Source organism: Styela clava, chromosome 1 (assembly GCF_964204865.1).
Source record: "Styela clava chromosome 1, kaStyClav1.hap1.2, whole genome shotgun sequence".
In the NCBI taxonomy this organism is placed as follows: Eukaryota; Metazoa; Chordata; class Ascidiacea; order Stolidobranchia; family Styelidae; genus Styela; species Styela clava.
The window spans coordinates 19362301-19389527 of NC_135250.1; the positions used below are offsets into that span (position 1 = coordinate 19362301).

General features: G+C 34.8%; 2 protein-coding genes across 2 annotated transcripts; both read left to right on the top strand.

The window, feature by feature from the left end:
- The first annotated feature begins 4314 nt into the window (after positions 1-4314).
- LOC120348324 (uncharacterized) lies at positions 4315-8919 on the top strand. Its single transcript, XM_039418444.2, has 2 exons — positions 4315-4440; positions 7406-8919. The coding sequence occupies exons 1-2, from the start codon at positions 4396-4398 to the stop codon at positions 7838-7840; spliced, it is 480 nt and encodes a 159-aa protein (XP_039274378.2). The 5' UTR covers positions 4315-4395; the 3' UTR covers positions 7841-8919.
- A 667-nt stretch (positions 8920-9586) lies between these two features.
- On the top strand, positions 9587-21373 carry LOC120347101 (monocarboxylate transporter 2-like). Its single transcript, XM_039416945.2, has 15 exons — positions 9587-9804; positions 13576-13645; positions 14200-14403; positions 14747-14936; positions 15520-15656; positions 15837-15956; positions 16283-16319; positions 16765-16839; positions 17176-17291; positions 17753-17949; positions 18348-18505; positions 18666-18791; positions 19061-19245; positions 19748-19796; positions 20490-21373. Exons 1-15 carry the CDS (start codon positions 9767-9769, stop codon positions 20678-20680), a joined length of 1893 nt encoding a protein of 630 aa, XP_039272879.2. The 5' UTR covers positions 9587-9766; the 3' UTR covers positions 20681-21373.
- Positions 21374-27227: the final 5854 nt, after the last annotated feature.

Below are 27227 nucleotides of genomic sequence, written 5' to 3' on the forward strand. Positions count from 1 at the left end.
GGCACAACCTAATTCTCAATATTATTTTCCACTCTGAACTTGAGATTCATTTAGAGCAGTGGTCGGCAAACTTTATGTACTTGCGGGCCAAATATACACATTTCCGGTAGCGCGCGGGCCGCAATAATTCTGCTTTCGAACAATCATTACATTAAACTTCCAAGTATGGCGCATTCGCACCTTCTATTGCTGTGTTAAAAGCCCGCCACAATGAGATGTGTATGTGGCGTTTTTTCAATATCTTATCTAACAATACATTGTTTTTATTTAGCTATTATCAATGTGAAGGATGATGTTTTTATGGCAACTTGCCCGCGGTACGTCGTCCAAATGACTAGTATAAAATTTATTGTAAGTGTAATGCATTTTAGATTAAGCTGCTGACAGCAATATGAGCTTCCGAACGTGCAGATTACACGTTTTGCACTGTCGCACAAATGAGCTGTGGCTTAGTCTCGGGTATCGGGGTCGAATTTTCGATGAGACGTTTCGTAACGAGTTTAACATTGAATACCTTGAATATTTGCGATGCTGACCGGACATATGAAGCTGGTTTTGGAATGCGCGAGAAAGAAAAATATATTTGCATCCAAGCACTTTGGAATCGTCGCGAACTTCCCTCCGTTTCCAAGACAATTTTAATATCAAAATTAACTCGAACGGCATAGAACTGACGATACTCGTTACAAAACAAGCGTCGTACAGCAGCACTTGTTATCACATAAATCTGTGTGTGGACAATAATAAATTGAGGATCAATTTTTGTTATATGTATTAAATGTCGGGTCTATCGAGGGCCGCAATAAATTAGCTCGCCGGTCGCATTCGGCCCGCGGGCCGCAGTTTGCCGACCCCTGATTTAGAGCTATATTTAGAGAGTGCCCGCCTGGCGCGTTGGAATGAGTATCGTACAGCGTTTGCAGCCTTAGAATTTCGGTAGCGCATATATATGGTCTCATGAAAATATGGAGCTCCGGAAGTATGTGCACCAAGATGGCACACAACCTGAACATAGTATAGGTTGTGCGCCATCTTGGTGCACATACCTCGGGAGCGCCGAAAATACTCATGCACTGTCCGGAATTTTGCTTCTTCAAATATGGTAACCCTAACCTAGATTTAAAACGAGTCAAAATACAGAAAAAAAACAATGGACACATTAAGAATCTTGAGCCTTTTAGAAGTTTAACGACAGCGTAGAGTTTTGAATAATCGGGAGATGATGATGAATATGATATAATTTGTCAAAAAACATAAATAGGGGAAAACATTCAAGGGTTAAAACAATTGAGGCACACTGTTATTTTAAAAAATGTGTGTAGATCACACAAAAAATGAAAACACTGAATTTACTGTATCGTCCAGCTATCATGTCTATGATTACAAAGATTAGATTCATATTCAATGTCACATTTCAAACTCAAATCGAGGGATCAAATTAAAAAAAATAAAATAAAATTAGATATAAATTGATTGAGATTTTTCTAAAGACTGTGTCGCCTCTATCTGATTTGGCAATACACAGCGTCTAAATAAACCTGAAATATATTGCTTGCCTGCAAAGCGAACCACAAATATTTATACGGCATCTCCGCAGGTCGAGTTTGTCGTCGATCGACCACAGTTGTACTTACAATTTCCGTCGAACGATGCGACTTTCTCTCTATTTCTCTCGAATTGAGTCGCAGTATTGCGCCACTATGGCGAATAGACCTTATTCATTAAAAACCCATCCTACGCGCAAAAAATAAAAGTGATGTAAAAAAAATTAGCATTAGCTCTTATGGGAAATGTGATCACCAGAGCAGAAATTTGCATTTTTTGTAATTTTCTAGATATCTTTCATTGTATACGTGAGCAGTTTTGAGGATAGAACATTTTTTACATCTTTCTTGATATTCTTATCATGATAAACATAGTCAAGATTTTTGATAATTGTTCAATAAAATTTTAATGAGCGCGGTGTTTCCGATGACGTCATTCTCACTAGACCATGAGATTCTGCCAACGCGCCGTGCTCTGTGGGATATGCGCTGGCCGTCCGGTACTGGACGCGTTTAACATTGACACTCTATAACCCGTACCATTCCTATCACGTTTGTTTACTGGTTTTACGCATTTATACCTGTACAGCTAGCAATCATTTACTGAAGGCATGCTGACGTGTTATTTAAACTACCGGTACCGTACCAAGGCTGCAAGAGGTGAAAACTAAATTATTTAGTAAATACTGAAATAGGCCTACGAACAAAAATGTTGGCCATCCTGCCAATAGGCAGGAAAAGTTGTACGGTACCGGTATACAAAAAAGATGAATATCTCCAACCTATAATGGTACAATACCGGTCTCGTAACTAGGTTAAAAACATGACTGAATACGAGAGGGAGATTTATTTTGTCAACCGGAATACAAGCATTGAATCAATAAAAATCATATACAAAACACACAGTTATTCGGTATAGACTGGGGAGCGATACGACCATCACAGTCAGCCACCCCCCCCCCATGTTTGCTATCAAGATTAACAGTTAATTAAGATGTTTTAAAAAACTCCTCGGAGGAAGGGTTGACTAAGTTACGGAATATTTTTGGATTCGGTTAAAAATGTAGTCTATTATTAAACACTGCTTTTTTTTGTAGATTTTCGCTTAGTGGACACTTAGCAAGTACGATAGCTAATTTATAAAAAAAAATATAAATTAATAACAAATCAGTAGAAGTCAGCTCGGGTATTCAAACATGTGATGATTGAAGTGAGAAAAAAATTTGAAGTCACGTTTAGGATATTACATTAAACAACAATGGAAAAGGTACATTGGACACAGTCAAGGCACATCAGTCAAGGCACATCAGTCAAGCTTCAAATGCTAATGGCATTAATGAAAAGAATATGCGAAATGAAGACTCAGTTTCCATCTGAGACATTGGAAGACGCTAAAACCTTATAGACTTGATAGTGTGGAAAGCCTTCTCACAATGCAGTAATAATGGGACTTATTTTTATAATATCATTATACACGCTTTAAGTTGAACTATATGTTTAATTAAAATATCTATCTTTGCTAATAAATGCTGAAAACCATTTATTTCAATCTGCTGAGTGATTAGGGCCAATTTGCTGTAGAGACCATAACCAGGGCTGGATTTACCAATAGGCTAGGCAGGCTGAAACCTAGACCCTCGAAATTCGGTTTCAAAGTTTGTAATTCTTTTGAAAACTTGACAGGTTTAAACCCTACAAAAAGTATATATATATATCAAGCTTTTCAGAGTAGAAAATTCTGTACACAACTAGTTTCAACCACATTGTAAACAGCCATTATTGCGTCGTTTGCGTCATAATAAGGGAAATTATTATGCGCATTCTGCTGGAAGTTTTTATGTTAAAGTATGGCTGTAGCGGTTGTTTGATCAAAGAAATAGAAAGCCACACCCATGAATGGAGAGAATGAAAAGTTTAATGCTTTCATATTTTTAAATTTTAAGCAATTAAATGTGGTGTTGTTTAGAGAGAAATTCTAAACTCAAAAATATGAAGGGGCCTCTCATGATCTAAATCCAGCCCTGAACATCACCAATTTTGGGATAGGTACCGTACATGGTAGGTACCGTCAACATATGAACTGAGTTAGGCCATTGGATTTTGAAAGGTGTACCAGAAATGTACCAGAACATCCAATTAAAACCAAAATAGGTCTTTCGTTGAACGCCAGTTGTGATCCCGGTACCGGTATTCCAGTATTCTGTTACCATAAGCAGTTGGAGCACATATCCCACAGAGCACGGCGCGTTGGCAGAATCTCATGATCTAGTGAGAATGACGTCATCGGAAACACCGCGCTTATTAAAATTTCAATGAACGATTATTAAAAATCTTGACCATGTTTATCATAATAAAAATAACAAAAAAGATGTAAAAAATATTCTATCCTCAAAACTGCTCACGTATACAATGAAAGATATCTAGAAAATGACATAAAATGCAAATTTCTGCTCTGGTGATCACATTCCCCATAAGAGCTAATGTTAAAAAAAAAAATTTTACATCACTTTTCTTTTTGCGCGTAGGATGGGTTTTTAATGAATAAGGTCTATTGCCTCTTACATATTAAATTAACCAATGACGTTTTAGGAACTGTACCGAGTGTCAGCGTACGCCACGTTACATAAGCCGCTCGACAGTTGAAACTTCGAGAATAAGTCTGCCGGGAAGTATAAAAGGTTTCTCTGACACAACTATCTATACAGATTACAGATCCCAAGCCGCCATGTTCGAAATACATGTTACCGTAGAAAACGCAGACGAGGCGACATTTGCCAGACTTTGTCGGAAGCAAAAAGCGCACCCCATTTTAATTGAATTGCCGAAAACTGCTAAACATTATGAGCAGTTAATGTGTAGTAAATGGGTGACAGGAGACTTCAACGATGCACTCAAAGTAAATAACTACTATTTTCTATTTTTATATCCTATCAATCATCTTCCTGGACTGGGATAAATATTTATAATGGTTTTAGAAACATCAAATTATGATTTGTTTTTGGTCGATTTGGTGTTTATTTCATCGCAGTATTATTTCAAGCTGGGCACTTGCATTTTACTCTATGATTCTTCTCATACCCGCTGTGTGTATTAAGCGGATTGTTGTGTCAAATGAGGGCATTGTAGACTCAATGCAAAACCCTATGTCGCCATCGTTAGAATTTGGAATTATTGGCGCTCAAACTTACTTTCATACATATTCTCGTTGTGTCGTACCTCTCTTTCTTGTGTATTGTACTAAGCTTTTATTTGTCTATTTTCTATTCGCTGTCCAACTATGGACCTTTCACCCCTGAAAAATTCTTCCTATACTTTACCATTGCAAAATTGTCGGGGCTATTTTAAGAGTGCTTTTGCGAGTTGGCGCTTGTAAAATGGGGTTTGTGTTTCAAACCATCATTATGATTCATCGCATACAACAATCTGTTTTTTAAAAGTACCGGTAAAGAATTTTAGCCTAGTTTATCGCAGATATTTCTACACTAATTTTTTTTATCACTACAATTAAATTAGACCTCCTAGGTCCCTAGGAAGACCATTGAATTATCTGATTTATATTTAAGTTTCCGAAACACAACTGAAAACTAACGAATATAGTAATGTTTACGACCACGCTTGAAATCTGTCTGAGTGAGAAAAATGTCTGAGCGGATGCGAAAAGGGAGCATTGTTACGTCACTTTTGCATCCTGTTAATTGGCCAATGTCACGAAGTAAACAAGGAAGTCGATTCTAGCTGAAAGGTCCAATGCGCAGTAGTCCTAAACTGTTACTCCTGTTAAGGGTACGAGTCGCACAACTATATCTTCTTAGGCCAATATACTTTCACATTTTTGAGGCTATGAAACATGCATACATTTGTTATATAAATATTTATCTAGTAATTATGTCACTGGACAATATTAAAATGAGTTGTACTTTTCCGACTGAGCAAACGTTGAATACGAAAAATAACTTAAGATTATGGTTTATTTTCAAGTGCTTCTAACCGAAAGTGTTTGATATGAAATCTCGTGTTAAATATGCGGCACCAATGTATTGCAGAATGAGGTTCATTTATAAAATGTTTTTAAAGTATAGCATGGTCTTATAATTTTACCACTCTTTACAAACTATAGAAAATTAGTAAAAAAGGAATCGTGAACGAACGCTGGTCGTTAAGCACAAGCTCGCTTAAAATTACTGAATTATTTATCCACGCAATGAGACTGGAAAACCTGAACCAGCGAAGTGACGCAATTTTCTTATTTTTAGCAAACGCGAGAGTAGCCTAAAAATCGGGACGGGGGTTTTCAAGAGAAATTTGAAACATTATATATATTGAATGGGTGACCTTCTGTAAATACGCTTCTACTTTATCTACTAATAATTTGAAAGCAAATCATCACATATCATCTGCTTCATATTTTCTGGAACAATATCAGTTCTATCTAATACTAAATATCCGAATTTTGAGAAGGTTGTGTGTTTGTTGTGCATATTGTATCGACTAAAGCGATACAGTTTTAAAAATGTTTCTAAAATAAATCGCCTGCCTACTTGAGTTAATTATAAAGCATTTTACCCAAAACATAAATGATCTAAATTTGTTGGCAAATTATTGCGCTTTTTAAGATTGCTTTAAAAATAGCTTAAGCTTGCAAAATCTCTTTAATGATAAAATATGGCTTCATGCAGCAATCTTGAATACAGTAAAAACGAAAGTTTAAGAGAAAAATACGAAACTTCAATTCTCAATAACTAAGATTAATATATTCAGTTCTATAGTTGTGAACAAAATGAGGCATCACTGGATTGCAATAATAGCTTTATCTCACAAACACACTGGGCACTATTTAAATCGTAAAAAACGTAATGCAATAAGAAAAACATATACAGTATATCAAAATCCCGCATTAGGCTCCATATCCACCATCTGACCCGATCCAGAGTGAAGTAAAAATATTGTGTAAGCAACGCCAGACAAAAATAAAAAAAATTTTTGAACCATTGTGTCTCCATAGTACCGATGGTTAATTGCTAGGGCCTTCTTCGAACAAGGAGTAAATCGATTGTAGCAAAAACGAACTTTGAATTAAACAAATTTCGAATAGCAGGGCCAAAATCAACCCATAAATTATTTTATAATTCTTTGATTCGAAACTAGATAAATCGTTTTAAATAGCAATTTTAAAACATTTTTAAAATCACGAAACTTCAAATTTTTAATCAAGTGCACCCTGCCTTGCTTAGCTGTAAGATTTGGATAGGATCCTTCAAATTGGAGTTGGATAGTATTTTGTTACAGGTCTTGCCTAGCTGTAGTCAAAAATGTAGTTTAATCGAATTATAGCACAAATGAACCCACGTTAGTATGATTGAGTCTGGGAGAAGTTTTGTGCTAAATTGCGAGTTTCTTCATGATCGACTTGATAAAAGGGACATGTTCCTTGATCACCTTCAACTTCCCATTCAGAACTGTGATTAGTATAATTAAGTAGTTCCCAAATTGAACCTTATAGATGCAAATCTAGCAAGTTTTCCACGACCACTTAATGTTGGCAAATACGATAGCGCATCAGTAGGCAGATCAAACTGTAGAGAAAATACACGAAATACTTTCTATTTCGGCAAAATGCCCTAAACACTGGCCTGTCCCCTATTTTTATTTATCCCAGTTAAAAAGATATTGAAAATTCTTTAAGGTACTGTCCATTCTTTTTTGTAGTGTTTTCGCTGTCGTAACTGCACCACTAATGCAATTCCGTCATTATGAAGTTATTTTCTTGTCGAAGGTTCCAAAATATAAATGATACACCTATGCTTGGGAGTGCCAAAAGAATTCAGTTCAGCGTTTCATATCTATATGTATGTTTATTGCAGGCGGCCAGCGAGTTCTCCAAGGCAGCGAGAGAAAATAACTTCACGCCGATTCGAGAGAAAATTGAGCAGCCATTGTCGTACGCCCCAGATGATTTTGTGCCGTCGAAGTCGAAAGGAGAGTATTGGGAGTTTCATTATAAACTTCACCTGGCGAATAGAGAGGAGGGAGAGAATTTGCACTCCAAGATTCTGAACGCCGATCAGTGGAAGAAAAATGCGAGGATGTCAAAATCGGCTTTGCGCGAAAAGGCCAATGATGGTGGGATTTACCGAATCGTCACGTTAAGGTTGTATGATGGTGACAAAGCACACGCAAAAGGCAAATGCGATGAATTGAAAGCATGGCTAACTTCAAACGGATGTAACGTCATTAAGATTCAAAAAGAGATTTCGGTGTACGACGACTACTTGGAGCTGGACCAAGGGTGGCTATAAGTCGAAATCGAGAGAACTACTGCATGTAGGCTAAGACCTGCAATATAATGTTAAAGCTAACTTACTAAATCCCACCTCTGTTCAAGTTTGACTTAAGTTAACGAAGTCTATAATTTCAAATCCAGATAAATAACACTGCTTTAATACAGATCCGAAATAGTTCAATCAATGTCTCCGACAATCAACACAGTTATCTTTAAATGAATTTCCGGGTTTTCGGCTACAGTCAGTCTTAGACTCTATACTATAGTATATTATGCCGTCGAGGCTAAGTGGTTCATATCTATTACTCATAACAGTATTACCTTTATAAGTTGTTACAGTTTTTATTTTGTGAAACTTTATGATTCAATACTCTGCTTCTGATTTTCATGACTTCGCTATGTTGCATATATTCATTTGTGTGTTACTTGAAATATATAACCAAATACATTGGTAATAATAACAAAACAAAAAAACAATATCAAATGTTACACACATCTGTGTCATTTCTGTTTTTAGTTTTGTCTTAACTTATATTAGAAAGTGAATTTTAATGTAAGTAAATGAGGGCCTGTGGTCTTTCTTTTACGAAGATTTGAAGAAATCGTGGCGCTTGGCCATCCATTTTCATAGATCTATGTTTTTGGATTTTGAGTCCGACACGAAATCAAAAATATAAACTGGACCCAATTGAAACTTGAATTTTTTTGTTCAATGTATCGAAAAGACGTCGATACCAATATTTCTGAAAACCGATACAGATACCATGTTATCATCATCTTAAGGTTACAGGACAGACAAGATAACAGTAGTCCGAAAAATGGCCGATACATCTCTAGTAATAACACTATAACGAAATGCCTTTGAATCATATCCGATTATTTTTAATATATTCTGCACAAAATTGACGACTTTTAAGGGTTGTTCATACCTATTTCATCAACTGTTCGGCTTACAACCTTGTAGATCAGTGGTTCCCGAGCGTTTATGGCTTGTGGTTCCCTTCTGGAGGCTTTTATCACTCATGGCACCGTGTTTATCATTCCAAAAATACGAGCATTGCGCACATTCTAGGGCTAGGCCATCTAGACTCACTTTGGCAAAGCCAAAGGCAACGTAATTGTCGTCCCATTTCCGTTTCTTTGGAATAGTATGATTTGAATAACTCTTTTTGCGCCTACAATAAATACATTTACAACAGCTATCGCGTAGTTTTGTGAAATTTTAGTTATAGGTATACAGGTTCGACCGTTATCCACAGGTCAGATGGCACGCCAACCGGCCACGAAGGTTACAATTCGCGCAGCACGGAGGTATTTATATTGTTATTTTGATTGGTTGATTTCAAATCTCATTATGATCGAACAATGCTCCATAAAGATGAGAACACCTTGTAAAATAAACCTATATATCAGGTAATGGAAGTAGGGAAAACTTTTAACGAAAAATATGCAAACGGTAATACTTAATTTTTTTTGTTTAGTATTGTAGGCCCCCAGGTTAGGAACCAATGTTGTACGTCGTATTTGAGACTTGTACGAGCGACGGTTGAGTTATGGTTACATTGGTGCCACGAATCATTGTATTCAGATTCCGCCAGCTTAATTGCATTACAAGCTTCATCAAATTCATCGATTAGTAACAAACAAATGTAAATGGCAGTTGTCAGTGGCAGACGAATTTTTTCGCGTCTGTGCATGACAGGACGCGAGGATCGAATTTGTATTGTACAACGAACATGTAAAACAATGCGTATTCCATGATAAAAATGATGGTAAAATATTGAGCCGTCACCTTTTTGGTGGGATTTTTTTTTATCTTAACGATGCCTAAAAAAAGAAGTCCATAAATATACAAATAAATGAACAAGATCGGACTGTTCGTTGTATTAAACACTAATCAACGTAGCGTTATACTACTCCAGAAACTCTTCTCCCATCCAACATGAAAATACGCGCACGACGCAAAAGATACGACTTCACGTGAGTATGTGTTTTATATTACATATAGCCATACGGGTGAGTGTTGGGGAACATGGTTCAATCCGTAGGAGTTGTTAGCCTATCGAACAGAAACAGGTCAGTAAATTTGCTTGTTTATTTGTTAATTATTGATATTTTTAGTCGCCATGGATACCTGATTCCAATGTGTAATTGACTGAAGCTGATCAAGATTTACTCAATCAAGTCACTAACATAGTGTACTCATATGATACTTATGACACAAAGAGCAATAGTTATGAATTCACTAGATCATATTAACGATATTATTAAATTATAATTGCTTGTGAGTAGTTCCGGATTCACCTGCGGGCTGCGCATGCTAAACCCTGGGCCTTCAATCCACGATAGAGCCTCGATATTTAATCCAACTATCATTCAGTTTTTAATTTAAATGCGTGTTTCAGAATTTTATCAATTTGAAAGTTTTTGAAATTGAAATTTATTCTATTTTTTAATCAGGTAAATTAGTCTTGTTCAGAATAGTTCCTAATGAAAAGGTTAAAGAATCAGAGACAATTGAATAAATGACTTTGCTAATTTTATTTAAGAAAAAAATACATTTTGAATTAATTAAGCAGTTTGTACCCCAACAGTGTCCTTATATCTTGAGCCAAACAGTAAAATTATAATATGTTAGTTTATCCAAACAACACGAATCGAAGAATTGTATTTATTTTTACTACTCATAGTTGTTCTTATCGTAGGCCTTTATATTTGAAAGGAACTGAATGATATTTCTATTTATCAGTATAACGTTAAACAAAAGAAAGTGAGATTCTTAACGAAACCTTTGAATTCAAAACGTCAGAGGGTTTGAGCGAGAGGACTGAATTACATAATAATTTTTTTCCTAGACCCTGCCATTGTCAACTCTTAAAACCTATTTTATTAATTTATTCTCTTATAGCTTATTAATGTTTATACTATGTCATTACCAAGGCAAGGTTGATGCGGTGGCTTCTGGGGATGCAGTCCCAGGAACTAGTCCCACCGATGGGTGCCCACCAATCGTTGACTAAAAACTAGGCAGTAAAACTATTAAATATTCACCTATCTTGAATACTTGATTCAATAAGCGGTTCAATATAGGTCATTCTGCCGATTCCGTAATTTAGCGGTATCGACTAAAATATACCGATTTTTATATTAATATATATTCACCTCGTTGCTCTCACGTCACAACAGGGAAAGAAGGTACACAAACGAAGAGTGTAATTGAAAAACTAAGAGAGTAAGCGAGGAAACAGAGTATACGAGGTGCGGCTAAAATGAAACGGGACTGACGTCACAGATTGCGCAACACGATTAACCATCGGTAATCAACACTTTTGCAGTGTGGCGTAATATGTGTTCTTTGTTTAACAGCTGTTTTGACACAATATCGCAATTATTTTTGCTTTTCAGGATCCATAAGTGAATGTGATAAATTTCTTGTTGAAAAAAAAAAATGCTGTGCGAGGTCTGATTGAGTTTTTTGGCGATAGGGGGTTCAATTGCAGAATGACGATTGGGCAAAGAATTAACATTAAATTTTGTGTCAAACTTGGAAAAATTCATGTCAACTCGGCATGCATTCAATCGTTGAGCTTTCTGCTCCTCAGTCAACTCAAGAGCCTTTGGCATCATTTTGGCACACACCTTCCGCATTCCCAAAGTGTCAACCAAAATGGTGCGGACCGTTTCTTTGTCTATCCCAATTTCGTTAGCAATGACGCAAATTGTTAAGCGACGGTCACTGCGAACCAACTGCCAAACCTATTCGATGTTGGTATCCGTAGTGGAAGTGCAAGGCCTCCCTGACCTCCTCCCTGCCTCCACATCCTCTCTGCCTTCCACAAATCGCTTGTGCCATTCAAAAACTCTTGTTCTAGACATGGAAGAATCTCCATAAACATCACGCAACATCTGCAACGTCTCAGTCGCCGTTTTTCCAAGTTTGACACAAAATTTAATAATAATTCTTTGCTCAGTCGTCATTCTTTAATTGAACCCCATATCGCCAAAAAACTCAATCAGACCTCGCACAGCATTTTTTTTCAACAAGAAATTTATCACATTCACTTATGGATCCTGAAAAGCAAAAATAATTGCGATATTATGTCAAAACAGCTGTTAAACAAAGAACACATATTACGCCACACTGCAAAAGTGTTGATTACCGATGGTTAATCGTGTTGCGCAATCTGTGACGTCAGTCCCGTTTCTTTTTAGCCTTATCTTGTATGTCATAAGGTCCGAGGGAGCGGCAAAACAGAGTAAATTTGTAAGAGGCCAAGTGTAGGGCTGGGCATTTCGAATCGAATATTCGAATCGAATCGAATAGTAAATTATTCGAATCGGTTAAGAGCAAATTTTCGAATCGCCGCCATCTTGTTTTACTCTTTTCGCCAATGGTCGAGGTAAATTTCTCAATTTTTTTTCATTGAAAACATATTTTTCCAACACAATTCTGACATATGACTCTTTTCTGCATTGAGGTATTGATGAAAACTTTTTTTTTTTATTGTCAGTGATGTATTTTATGTTTTCAGTAATTTATGTGTCTGGAGGACCTAAAATGATAAGAAAGTTACATACATTATCATACCTTCCAAGTATTCGAGATTCGATTCGATTCGAAAAAATTATTCGATTCGATTCTGAAATCATCAGGTATTCGAAAATGCCCAGCCCTAGCCAAGTGTCAGTATGACGGCAATATGGCCCACAGTTAATATGGGGAAGTGAGATTACAATGAAGGAAACCAGTAGAGTAGGAAAAGTATAGACTGAGCCCAGACTCACAAAATATAAATATGGCAGAGGCAGTGAAGCTAAGCAATTAAAACAAAACAGGCCTGACGGACTTAGAAGACAACGACAAAAGATACATATCGACAAGTACAAAAATATCTGAGAATCGTGGTTGAGCTGAAGATGCAGAAAGTGGGTCAGTCCAAATATTAGTAAATGTTTAATTAAAGATGAGGTGAAGGGCATCACGACAGAGAAAGTCATACCGGACAGCTGGGAATCGTTTTCAAGGAAAGCTTCGAAAAGCACAGTAACATCAGCCTTAAATCTCGAGAGAGGAAAAAGTCGAATGAACAACGAAAACTCAAATGGTGGCAACTCAACTGGCACTAAGACTTGAGAAATAAGTAATGACCTTATTAGACCTTGGTATGACGACGTTACAACATCAGCGTATTGTTTTGGAATGTTTCGTGATTTGTATGTAGCACACTGCCAAAGCTTCTCGACACTTCGTCGCCTTCCGCTCGACGGCCCAAGTTGCGTTATCAGGATATGTGTACAACAATAAGATATGCGTGCTGGTCGAATTTTTGGCTATGTCTTGAATTGTTTTAAATTCAACTTATTATTATCCAATACACCTGCGTAAATAGCGTTTGTATCTTGCCTGTGACTAAACTTTTTTTTATTTTATGGTAACTTTTAAAATAATTTATGACGTCATAGAACATTTTACGATGATATAAAGGGCTCCATTATGACATCATAAATTTCACGAAACTTCGCGTCGCATCACTATGAATTTTACTCTCGTTGTTTGCAATGCAAAATATCACATCATATTATGACGTAACAATTTTTCAGTAACCCCCTCCACAAAATTATAGGTACGCCACTATGGGGAGGTGCCCTGCTTGTGATCGAATTTTTGATTAAAATTAGTAGTCCCTAAATCCTCACATTTTTATGTACTAATTAATGTTAATTATAAAAATGATCATTATATTATTATAGGACGGGAGGCGGACGTGGGGAACGTTATGATAAGTACATTCCAACAGTATCATCAAGTGATGTAAAATTTGTAAGTGATTTTATTCATGTGTTTGTGAGTTGAAAGCATGTAGTAAGTTATGGTTGCTACTATTACAATTTCCCAAATTTGTAATCATAAGAAAAAAATTACAAAGATCTGTTCAATGTTTTTAAGTTAGTGAGTGTTTCAATGGTATAGTCAACTCAACGATGACAGGGTTAGGGTTAGGAACTGAATTCTATGAGAATATCTTCATGGGATTAAACGCATACCAAAGTGGAACCACAAGTTGAGGCTCCAAGATAGGCGTGTCCAAGCCTTCAGATTTTCGATCTGCTCTTAGGTTTATATTAACACATAATATAAGAGAACGATGCACCGATATATTGACACTAGGGCAATAATATCCACCAGATGCAAAATTGACAATTTCAGCGATAAACCCCCTTTTGACCTCGCAATTATTCACAATTATAAAATTTTGGGTAAACAACAGGAAGGGCAGATACATTTCTATCGTCTTTATCACTTTGTCGTTCTTACTTTTTTTTGTGTTCACGGACGATCGTTTTTGAAACCACGCATCTCTCCAAATTTAATAGCAAACTTCTAGCGAACATTCTCCGACATTAGAAAGGAACGAGCCGTTCAAAAAATTGTCTTTCACCCATTCCGAGTACGGAGCAAGAGGATGGGTTGTCGTGTTTGCTTGTTTCATGGTGGAAGGATTGTGTTTTGGAACAATGAGAGCGTTGCCAGTTTATTTTCTTGAGATGCAGACCGCGTTCCATGCTACCAGTAGTCAGGTGTGTATAAATTTACTAAATTTCATTTGCATTGTTAGACATCTTTTCTATTTGAAAAAACGCGAGAATGAATTTAATTCCCATTTATTTCTATATTTTTTATGCAATTGTTCACGAGGTGAACCAGAAACAGTAATCTTAATCATGACAATACCTTCTAGTAATATTAAGCCGAACTAAACACTGTAGATTTGGCACTTGTAGAGTTGTCAATAACATACTTGACTGTTCACCATATTTCACACTATATTTCACATGTAGGCGATTGATTTAGATTAGATGATATAATTTATTAATACTGACGCGAATGGGCAAAAATTGTCACATTTTGTACATTTTACAGATTTCTTGGATGCTTTCTTTGAACTTGGCAGTTTTGCATATTTCTGGACCAGTAAGCAGCATATTGTGTGAAAAATATGGCTGTCGGATAGTGGTAATGATTGGAGGACTACTTGCCTCGATAGGATTTGTTATTACCAGTTTTTCTAAACATATCGCCTTCATTTATATCGGGAATGGCGTCATAACAGGTATCAGAATATTCAAGGAAAGAATGCACTGTTATGATTTGTACTTAATATTAATTTTGTTTGCTGTTTGCCGTTTGCTATTAAATACTAAATGAATCTTTAGCTAGTGATAAAACTGGCACTCTACTTCTTGTTTCAGTAGGGTATAATGCATGCATAAATATGTATGTGTATATTAACTACAGAAGCGGAAAAAATATTACTGATAAAAATACAAACGTACAATATAAAAATAATGATTATACAAAAGCAATATAAATAAGATTACTTTCAGGGCCGGTTTATTACTTTCTGACTTTCTGTGATCTATTCTACACAACGTTTACACATTGTCCACAATGTGGAATACTGACCTACAAATCGTGCCGCGGTTATTACAAAGTTTAAAACTACTGCGTTGAAAGGAGGAGTCTATACCCACTACCGTTGCTGTTGTCTGTATACAGGTGCATGAAAAACTGAAATAAAATCACAATGGCCGAATATAAATAATATTAAAATATAGCCATAGCGACTAGCATGGAAAAAATAAAACAGAATTTATTATCGAAACTAGCTGATAAAAGTATCTAATTAAATTTAGGTATTGGTTTTGGCTGTGCTTTTGTATCTGCAAATACCGCTGTAGGACAATATTTTCGAAGAAACTCATCATTTGCCTATTGCCTATCTGCCGTAGGAGGGCCCATGATGGGATTCGTGCTGGCGCCCTTATTTGAGGTAAATATATACAAACTCCTAAGTCAACTTGCTGCAGAATTTGATTAATTTATTCATCGGCGATATCGTTGGCAAAATTTGTAACTTTGATGTTTAGCAATTGCTTAGTTTAGCAAAGCGTATTTATTGTGTCCATATATATGTTTGTGTTTAAAAATTTCTTCTAATCTTTATACTTAGATTTTGAACAACATGTATGGTTGGAGAGGAGCGTTTTTGATGATTTCTGGCTTAACATTACATATATGTGCAGCAGGAATGGTCATGTTGCGTCCAGAAGATAAGTGCATTCCAGATGAGGTATTTATTTTTAGTTTATATATAAAAAAGAGAGATCTATAATGCATGAGTCGGTTTTTGACTATTTTAAATAGCCGAATCCGGTCATTTTCGCCGGATAGATAATAAAATATCACACCTTCATTTCGGTTTAAGATCTAAATTCTATGTCTTAAAAATCATATTTATTGATCAAGCTTCAAAACCGAATTGTTATGTCATAATTGACAGGCAAAGGAATTACCACACTGTGATCTCTATCAATGCGAGTTTCAATTACTGAATCAACTTGAGACTTTCGACCCTTGGCGATAGTTAACCGATTTTATGATTTTTTTTTGTTTCAGACAAAGGAAACATGTGTAACGAAAAGTAATATCAAAGGTATGAATACTAGAATCTATTTACAGAGGTTGAAATATTTTTTTTACTGTGAAATACCGGTAATTTTATTTGTACACGTGTGTTCAAATTTGTATGTGTTATGAGAGACCAATGGCGACTTAAAGTCTGTATAAAGGGTTTCTTATCATACACCTGTCTGTAATAATGGTGCATTAAAAGTTCCATTATAATAAATTGCTTTCTAATTTTATTTTTTTCATGATTTTTTTTTCACATTTCGTTTGGCATAAAACCCCAAAACTGAGAAATTTCAGACATATTGCAAAATCTAGAATAAATGTGTGAAAGTTAAGTGTTGTTATCTTGATAGTTTTTTATAATTTATTTTGCGTCACAAGGTTCTAGTCGTGAAGTAGCTTTTCCATAGATAAGTGTAGTGTTTTGTAGCAAACTATTAATTTAAGTTTCATGATTTATTTTTTAGACAAACCTAAAAAAGAGCAACAAGAAGAAGAATGTTCTACAAGTCGAGAAAAAAATAGGCTTCGGACTATAGCAGGTATATATGTTTTATTTGGTGCATAGGTGGTGCCATATTTTTTTCAAAAAAAGCTTAAAATCTAATTTTTGATGATGATCATGTTACATAACTTGGAAGATTCAGATTCCCATATTTTAAAACTCTCCGGAATCGAAGTGGAAAATCATAATTTTCCCTTTCGCAGTCATTTTTTATTTGAAATCGAAATCGGAATTTCTCCGATCCAAAAACGGGATCTATAATCGATATAGAGGAACAGGGTTTTTGAATAACTCGGATTTGGAGTGCTATAGAGCTTTTATAGCGTTTCGTCAATCTTGATCATATGAGCCGTAACGTAGCCTTTTTATTTAGAAGAAGAAACTTCAATAGACGACAGCTGTATGATGAATCCGTCTTTCGTACCTTGCGATGATGATGACGAAATAGTCTATTTGCCTGAGTCGTGTTCACAGGATGTATCGGACGAGGTAACATTTTTGTATAACGTGAAGTACTATTATGGGGCATTTTCTATGCGAACAAAGACATGTTATTACCACAAATTCCATAACAGCATTCTAGGCGTTTTGTAAGCCTTCATTGTGTAAATCGTGGTGTTTAGATTTACATTTTGCAAGTCAAGAATCTTATATTCATCAAATATCGACCTTCGGCAACTGCTAATTTTAAAGATAATAATATATAGCTTGGTCGCCATTTGACATAATCGCTAGTTGGCGACATAGAGCTTTTCCTTGGAAATAACAAATATGCAAATTGATAGAGAACTGTCAATCAACTTCCATAACCTAAATTACTGTATTAATTGAAACGTGTATATGTGCTTTTTCATAGCAGCCCCACAAAATTAATAAAATGAAGAAATTAGAAATCCGAACAAAACTTTGTAATTGTTTATGAAAAATATATATTGCTTATACATCAACAGATATCAAGCGAGTCTAGCATCTTACGACTTTTGAAGAATGTTCGATTTATTGCCTTCTGTTTTAACGGTGTATGCATTGGTGCTGGGGCTTTTACAGCGCCACTATTTCTCGTTCCTCACGCAGTTTCTCTTGGATTTAATCTGTGGGATTCGTCTGTTTTAGTTTCGATTTCATCAGCAGTCTCGATAGCAAGCAGGTTTGTTATATTATGATGCTGTAACTTGAATACATTTTTCTAATTTTGTGGGAGGTTTACCCCTCTTGCATTCCGGAGGAGACCCTACATAAGCATCCATTATGTGAAAAACCATTGCGTTTTTAAAGAGGACCAAAAATGTATCTATATATCGCATATATGGCACCCACATAATTATACTGGAAACGTTAACTAGACCGTTGGGTGTCACCCTTATTGCAATATTGCGAGAATGCGTTTTGCGAGAATGAATTACATAGCATGATAAAATATGATAGTTTATGAAAATATAGAACTATACAATAATTTTAATTTTACAAATGGTTTCAGTTAATATAAAATGTAACCATTGATTTGTGGACGTCATTTATTGCTATATATGTTATATTTCTATCTAGTTTATTTGCTGGTTGGGTCAGCGCGTTTCCAAATGTGAATATATTATATGTTGATGCTGCAGCATTTGCCTTTCATTCGGTCAACTGCTTCTTTTGTCATGTTGTGACGACATACAACGGATTGATTGTATATGCAGTGGGCCAAGGTTTCGGTACAGGTGAGCGTTTTAATTCACTAGTGTTTTAAAATACTCTTCAAGACATGTCCTCAGTTCCCGTATGTTTCCACTCTTTTTTCTTTGTTATCCACGTTCACCTTCTACATTTATTTGTTCTTATAGTCATTTTCTGGAACATAAAACGATGATTCTGTTTTAGGAATAATTCTGGCTCTGGCATTCTCAATTTTAGCGGGGATTGTAGGAACTGAATGTCTTTCAAAAGGCATTGGACTCTTTTTACTAATAACCAGTGTGTCAGTTCTCTTAACACCGCCTACTGCAGGTTAGTATGGAGGGTTATGTATCATGCGCCGTATGGCTCTTTTCTCCCCGCATTTGGAGCTTATCATAAAACGACGGTAAAAAAGTTTGTTCATTACCGCATTGTTAATGTTCTGCGATTTGCATTACAAAAGTAAATGCCTCGAGATTTTCGAAATTGAGAGTACCTCTGAATTTCGCTGATTGATCCTTGTCAATTTCCATTGATGTTTACATACAGCCATGAACCTCAAAATGCATGGATTCTATTTTTTGTAACGTTACTCTTAGGTTGGCTGGCCGATCGAACGGAAACTTACTCATCGGCTTTCTATTTGACTGGACTGGCATCTGCGGTTGGTTTTGCAGTGATCATAGTTATCATTTGTTTGCCTATAACGGATTCTGAAGAACAAAGTAAAGCTGATGGCGTAAATGTATCCTTGGAAGTCAACACAATTTCTGGGCGATCCAAGGTACTTTCAATTTAACTCATTTTATACCGATTATTGATGCATTCCATTACATTGAGCGTATGCTTGCATTGAGTATTATTCAGAGACTCGAACTCGAACTCGTAATAAAACTAAAACAAGTAAAAATCGGAATAAAATTATGTCCTAACCCTAATCTGGTACACATACTACGGGAGTACCAAATATATTACCTTGATAACTTTTGTTCGTTAATGACATTTATAAAAATCAGGAGTGTATATTCAGTACCTCAAAATAAGAAGTTTTTAGTTCTTGTATTAACCAAACATCAACCACCAACATGGGGGCATTGTCACGCTCCGAGTAAATTTTTATTAGCCCATAAGAATAATCAAATGAAAATTCAGTCATCAACCATTTAATAAAATTATTTGAACAATTTAACAATTTAAATGAATTAAAATCACTATATATTTTTTCTTTAAGAAAGAGAATTGCTAAATTTTCATGGAATTATTTTTCTTATCAATATTTTTTTTAGAATCCTGGTGCAGGCATATCGTCAACAACAGACAATGGGTCACCATACGGTGAGTTAGGCTGTCGTAATGAGTTTTTTTGTAATTTTATTACTGACGAAGAAATATGTAAATTTTTTAGTCTAGTTCAGTGTTTCGCAAGCTGAGGGTCGCGACCCAAGACTGAATCGCCTGTAAAATTTCCTTCGTCGCTTGTTTTTTCAACAAAAGTTACTAATTTTATTTTCTAGTAAATTTTATTGTTTATTCCATATTTTGTATTGAAGTGTTGCTCAATAGTACTTGTATATTTGGGAAATTGATTTCGTGAAAACTTGGCAGCATTCCTTTTTCTAAGTAAATCCATACCACCATTTTGAAAACTTGCTGACGGCGATCAAGCGCAGCCTTCCCATTTTGGGGTAATTTCTAGGAAAATGAATGTTAGGTAAAAACGATTATTTATATAAAATTACTACATGCCGTTTAGTATTTGAGCATGTCCTTGGGTCGTGAGATTTTTCAAAATTTATTCAAAAATTTGGGTCGCTTGAGAAAAGGTTTTGAACCACTGGTCTCATCCTTTTGACAACAAACTTTTATATCAAAAGGTTTTCATGAAATTCAGTACGATTTGGGATTGGCCCGCCTCTAACTCCCTCGTGATTTTCTATGTGAAACTTTTTTCATCTGAGTGAGCTCGTGAAAACGAATTTTATAAAATATCAAACTAAATCTTTAATAGTTCGATCCTATATTATGCAGAAAGGAGTCAAGAACCAGTCAGACGAATGTCTCTCTTTGGATACACTGCCTACCCGATACCATACCGTCAAATCGGAAAACATTCTAACACTGCGGTTGTAAAGAAGAAACATGAAAGATCGAAATCAGACGGACAAATCATGATTCCTCCATTTATTCGTCGCCAGTGTAAAAGACATTCGATATATTAGAGTAGTTGATTCCAATTTTTCTAGCGGATAAAAACAACAAAATAACGTAAACAATTCCTATTTCTACCTATGCTAAATTGGTGGCTTATACTGACATATTATTCAGATTGCTACTATAGGTTTCGCTCATTAATCAAATTCATTATAAACTCAAAGTTTTTTTCATGACCGTAAGAGATAATATTGTGTTGCTTATTATGAAATAGTACGCTTATAATTTAGGAATGATTTCTTCATAATCTGTAATTTTTATTTGTCTTATAAATTTACAAAAAGACTTATGAAAAAAAATGGATTTATATTAATTACACCTCCCACTCAACGTTTTATTTTTTACATCTCAGTAGCGGCATTTAATGGGAACCCGTTCTTGAAGTAGTCTGATATCAGCGAACCTGTTTTTGTTTTTTGTTTTGTATTAATATAATATTAGATTTATGTAAAAGTTTTCATGTTAATGTGGCATACGTAGTAACAAATGTACTTTCTTGCAGTTTGCACTTTTCGCGTCAAAGTTTTAGAATAATTTTTTATGAACGATTTTCTCAATCTATAATGTCAACAACCGAATTAATTTTTTGCTTGATGTCGGAAATTTGCGTCCGTGAGGTACGACTGAAATAAGATAAGAGTCTAACCAAGGTTGAATTGATGAAAGATTGCACTGCGGATAAATAAATCATACTTGATCTACGAGTGTTCGTAAAATCGGAAAACAGTGTATATAGAAATAGACTGGGAGGGGTAAGGTAGGTCGGCAAATGAAATAAAATCCTTTGATCTTTAACAATATCAGTGATATCAAAAGATAGTTTACACAATTCCTATGTAGAGGTTTCACAATGACATCAAAGCTTCACGACAAAACTTCTTAAAAGGTAATTTAACGTCAGAAATAACAAAAAGTCGTGGTTCGGCAACCCCATGTTTTCATAACTCGATTTTCTTTCATTGCTTAGATATTGGTATTAGCCATAAAATAGTCGCAGACAATCGAGAAATCTCATATGTGGAAAGTATAGACACTACGCGCCTCTAATTCGACACCAAATTAATAGAAATTTTTGATTTGGAAATATATCAGTTTCTGAACTGCCCACATATCTTTCTCATTTTGTAAGCTTAGTTCCCATAGCTATGGAATTTGACGATGTTTATATCTTACATAAAGCTAATTAAAAGATTTCTTTATGATTTTGTTATAGGTTTGTTGCCCCGTAACTTCTCATCTATAGAACATCAATATTAACTAAAAACAAGCCGGAAGCGCCCATTTTGATTTGCCCAACGGATAAAATTATCATTTGTTTGAATCGACAACAAAAGTAAAATTGAATACCCTTATCTACAATTTTTACTGTACTTTGTTACTCGCTTCAAAATTCTGAAATCATTTTTATTTGTTGCTGCAACATTCCACTTTCCAGTTTTTCAACATGTTTTGAATTTATGTTAATGTATTACATAGGACAACATGGAATACAATTAAACTTTATAAAAAAATAGGTAATGGAAAAACCTCTCCAATTTCATTTTTGTTTATTCGGCTAAAATCAACTCATGCCACTTGTTAAGTTGTACACTCAGAGATAGCAAAGAGTTTTTGCTAATGCAAGAGAAAATTTCAACATTGTGGGTGACCCCAGGCGTCTAAATGCGGGTTTTCAACCGCTTACTTCTTTAGCGATCAAGTGATTTGCCAGAGTTCAGTGAAGATATCTAAATTGGATCACTTAGCGGCTAAGTCGACTTTACAAGCCCGCGCCACTTTAAAATCCAAGTTTTTGTTGCAATTCTGCGATTCTGAGTGATAGAGTTACTATCTATGCTGCGGAAATGATAATTTTGACGGTTTAAAAATTTTATTTTGCCCATGCAATTTGACTTTGATGACGATCCATACCTGATCTCGGAAAGCCAATTAAGACGAATCGTATATAATAGATTCAGTGGATAAAAATTTCATGTCATCTAAGAGGCCAGGTTTAAAATACAAATGCGAAGTTTATTAATATTGAGGTCGATGTATGGCGCATAGTTATATCTTTGCTGCGTTGTTTTAAAACAAAGGATTTTTTGTATGGGAAGTCAAATCAAATTCCCATATTGTTAGTGGCGTCCCATCGCAGATGTTCCCCGGGCAAAGTTTTTGTCGTTTATTTTTGCGCCCCGCCTCCCGTATCTTCTTGCTTTTTCGCGTCGTGTAGGCAGTTCCATGGACCTGTTTACAGGGCCCGTTCCCACTGTTTACGGCGAGGAAAATACATAACGGTTCCAAAAGAAACCATGTTTACTTTATTGTGAAAGGCTGGAGGAATTTTTACTCTCGATTCACAAAATGGCGAAAAGGACGAACAGTACATGGCACAAATACATGACTTCTCATTTTAATTAAGAAAAAAGTGTTTTTACACGGCAATATTACCGCCTACAGAAATAAAATTTTATTATGGACTATGAAATTAGAGTCAATGATAACAATGCTAGCAAAATTAGAATTAATGTTGTTTTCCTAAAACTGTCAAATCACATTGATAATTTCAGATTGTATTATGGAAATCATCCTGATAAAATTATTCATTACAAATTATGTCATTTACATATTCGTTGGTATTTTATTCGATTGTGTATGTGTTATTCGTATATCTTCATTGTTGTTGTTTATCTTGTTAAAATGCTTTGATTTGTTGTTGTAGAAAATCAATTTTTTTCGCAATCACTGGTATAATGTATTGCAAATTTTCCATACTTTACAATAAGAGATCGGCTGGAATCCATATGGAAATTTTTACCGAAAATACTTTATTTTAAGTCATGGGAACAATGCTCAGACATTTGTCCCTCAGTCACATATGTTATTTCACTTGAGAATTTTCCTCTAGCTTTGTATATCGCTTAAAAAAAACTCAATAAAATTGAATTATTAATCTGCGTAAAAACGTGCAAAATGATTTATAATGTGAATAACAATTTATTTTAAAAATATACAACATCACTAAAAAATAAGTCAATTTACTACATTTTTAAAAGGGTTAGTATGAACGTTATCTAAATTAACGTCAAAATCAGGGCGGGTCCAGGCGGGTTTTGGTGCCCAGATACACGGGTAGGCGTAATCTCCGCATGTATACTTTGGGAAAGTGCGCTTTTGTATGAAGAACAACTATTAAATAGTCTTTCTTGAACAAACATCACATAAAGTTCAAAGGAGGTTTTGGTAACGGTGGAGAGTAGGACGTGTTTTAAGATAAACACACAACATAACGGGGTAAAGTATTCGTGAAAAATGAAAAAGACCAAATTTTATGATTCTTTCATTGTATTTGAAATATAAGTTCATCAAAAAAATGAATTTTATTTCGAGCATTGGAGCATTATTGCTAGAATCATACCTATCAAGTTTTCCTACATATGTAAAGTTATACCTAGATCGGACGTATTGAAATAATAATTTTAGCTTATCATAGTATGTAAAAAAACGCACAAAAACTAAATATCCAATCGTAAAATATACAAAAAACGTTCTATCTAACTGAGAATTTATAACGGATAGACTTCCCGATCAAGAGTATTTGGTTACTGGACAGACAAAAGGACAGTCAGTTAGATCAGAGAAAGCGCTTGAGATCACAGGACCTAATCGATTGTTAAGATCAAGAAATTTTGTTCGCATCGCTAGCAATGATCAAAGAAATGTACATACACACTTTCTTTATTTTGTCCCGCCTTTTGTGCTAAATCTAACATTCAATAGTAACCAGTATGTACTTTCACTAATGCGTTTTGTGAGTAAGGTTCCATGTGGACAGACATATTTGCCCATTCCATAATGGTTGAAAGCCTGCTGATTTTTCAAACTAGGTTTTTAGTATTTTATGAAGAAATTTGATTGGATTATTTGAGTGGGGTATTGGGTTATATATGAGCCAAATTTAACTCGCCTTTCGAGTTCGAAATGAACCGGGTCTCACACACAAAACTTCTACCCTGTGATGTGATGTGATGTGATGTGATGTGATGATGATTATTAGGTCTTTTGAACTTTTTCAATACAGACCCTGAACGTTATATCATAGTGGTCTCTTTCCTGCTCCAACCCCAGAACTAATTTATCTGAAGCGCTGAACAATGATCGAAATTATAAAAACTAATCGAATAGTGTTCATTATCAGCAATAGCGTGTGTTAATTGTTGCATAAAAATTGTACATTCAAATTGGGAAATCCAGTACATAGATTACACAGGTCTCAATATATATAACTTACGAATAGTTATAGTTTTGCTTGAAATATTTATTGAAAATTTAATTTTATCATTTTTCATCGTTGAACAAAGCAAAGGCATTCTTTTAAAATATTTATTGGACTCATTAAATACTTTCAAGTGGATTCATACTCTCTAAGTATAAGGGGAATCAAGGTGCAATTTTTTATTGTAGAAGACGAACACAATTTTCTGTAAAATATCCTCCGTTTCATGTACTCATTAAATAATTTCAGGAGAATACCTACTCTGAGTATGAGTGAAATATGAACAACTTTTATTGTTGAGGAACGTGACATTCAAGTGTATTCGGGTTGGGTTTTGGGGGTGAATTGAAGAATTTTATATGAGTACCCTTATTTGGTATGAGTAGAAATTTTATCATCATTGAGTCGTAGTTCCAAGTGAGTACCTAATCTGAGTATGACTTGAATTAACTAGTGGGTTTTTATCATTAGGAAAAGCAAAACCATCCATGTAAATTCGTGCTACGTTAGTCGGACTCTGTTGACCATTCCATCCCGTGTTCAGCAGTCAGAAAGGGCCAAATAATTATCAACAAATGATAAATCTCAAGAATATTAGGTTCTCAAAATTTAGTTTAGATAATTCATCAAAGCTTACATGAGTCGCACTCGCCATTCTTAAACATAATATCTTAACCGTGAAATGATTCTCGTGTAAGCGACACATTATTCTATTCATGTTAGAGATGCCGTGTCGGTGGTTCAAAAAGGCGAACAATGGGAGACCCGATTTGTTACAATACGTCTTATATCTTACATCATTGTCGAGAGTTGTTCCAAGATAGTCATGGGTTATACTTTATCAAGCACTGATCGAAGAAGTATGAAATGTAACTTATGAAATTTTTGTTTCTGAAATCCATATAAAATATAAAACATCAGTTGGAACAACTGTAGATGATTTTAAATAATATCAAAACAAACATACTTTTAAATTTCAAAGTTCATGAGCATTCAACAGAGCAACGCAGGAAAAGTTGATAAATTTATAGAACTAAATTGTATATTATTTCAGACAGTCTAATGAATTTATCGAACTATATTCTTTCACGGTTAGGAGAAATTATTTGATACTAAAATATAGGTATACATTAAAGTATCTTACAAGAATAACTAATATTTTCTTTCATTCAAATTTGTGGCAAGGATAAGCAAAATCTATATCGAAAAAGGTATATATATATATATAAGAATATATAGTTTATTTACTATGAGACTTTGGTTAATTTGATTAAAGTGTTTACATTATTTATTTAAAAAAATAAAAGGTGTAAGAATAATGACGAAAAAGCAGAGGCATGGATTACTTGATTAAAATACCTAGCCGTGGAAAAACGAGAGAAAAAAGAAGTCATCTCTCTCTCTATATATATATGTATAATCGAACCGACTGTCCCCATCCACAAATCTGAAATTACGGGGTCAGATCTAAAATGGCGGACGAATTGTATAGATATAGTGAAATAGAAATGGTTTATTCTGATACAGCAAAATTGGAAGTTGCATGTCGAGGTATAGTTAAAATTTGAAGGTCGAAGATTCATGATTTCATATTAGATCAGAGGTTTTTAATCCAACCGGATCCATTCATCGAAGTTGTTGCTCACTTTTTTGAACAAGGATTTCACTAAGCATTCTCTACTATACGGCTAGAGGCACAACCGGAAATTTGTTTGTTTATATTAGCCACCAAATTTCTTACTTTTTGTATGACATTGGTTTCATATTTATTACTTTTACCCATGTCTAAATTAAAATATTGTTTTAAAAAAATAGGAAATATATCAGGAATATCAAGGAAGGAAGTATATCAAGGAAGATTTAGGTATCTTGACAAAAAACTAATAAAAAGGGGAAAAATTTGTGCATAAAAAATCATCTTTATGAATTAGAAAAATATAATTGTTAGGTAACTTAGAAATAATTGCAATTCCCTATATGACACGAAATGTACCTACGGAACGTTTCGTTATTTTGTTGTTTTTGTTCTTGTATTTTTTTAAAAATCTGGACAGATCTCCCGTTTTGGTAACTCAATTATAATGCTATCAATATTTTTATTTTTAATTGGCAGAGAAATGAATAAAAATAATTTTAGAAGTACAAAAAAATTATGTCGCTCATATGGAACAAATACTTGCGCAAAATGATGAGAGATGTCATGGATTTTGTTATTTTTTGGTTATCAGAGTATACTTCACATTTTTAGTTTGCTAATAAGTGTATAAAACATTTGTTCAATTTATTTTTATTTTTAC

What these genes read in the sequence shown, in the direction of transcription:
- LOC120348324 (XM_039418444.2), top strand. Translation starts at nt 4,396, where the DNA reads ATGTGTAGTAAATGGGTGACAGGAGACTTCAACGATGCACTCAAA. An exon ending in ACTTCAACGATGCACTCAAA is followed by an intron (nt 4,441 to 7,405) that starts GTAAATAACTAC and finishes TGTTTATTGCAG; the next exon opens with GCGGCCAGCGAGTTCTCCAA.
- LOC120347101 (XM_039416945.2), top strand. Translation starts at nt 9,767, where the DNA reads ATGAAAATACGCGCACGACGCAAAAGATACGACTTCAC. An exon ending in CGGGAATGGCGTCATAACAG is followed by an intron (nt 14,937 to 15,519) that starts GTATCAGAATAT and finishes AATTAAATTTAG; the next exon opens with GTATTGGTTTTGGCTGTGCT. An exon ending in CTTAACACCGCCTACTGCAG is followed by an intron (nt 18,792 to 19,060) that starts GTTAGTATGGAG and finishes CGTTACTCTTAG; the next exon opens with GTTGGCTGGCCGATCGAACG.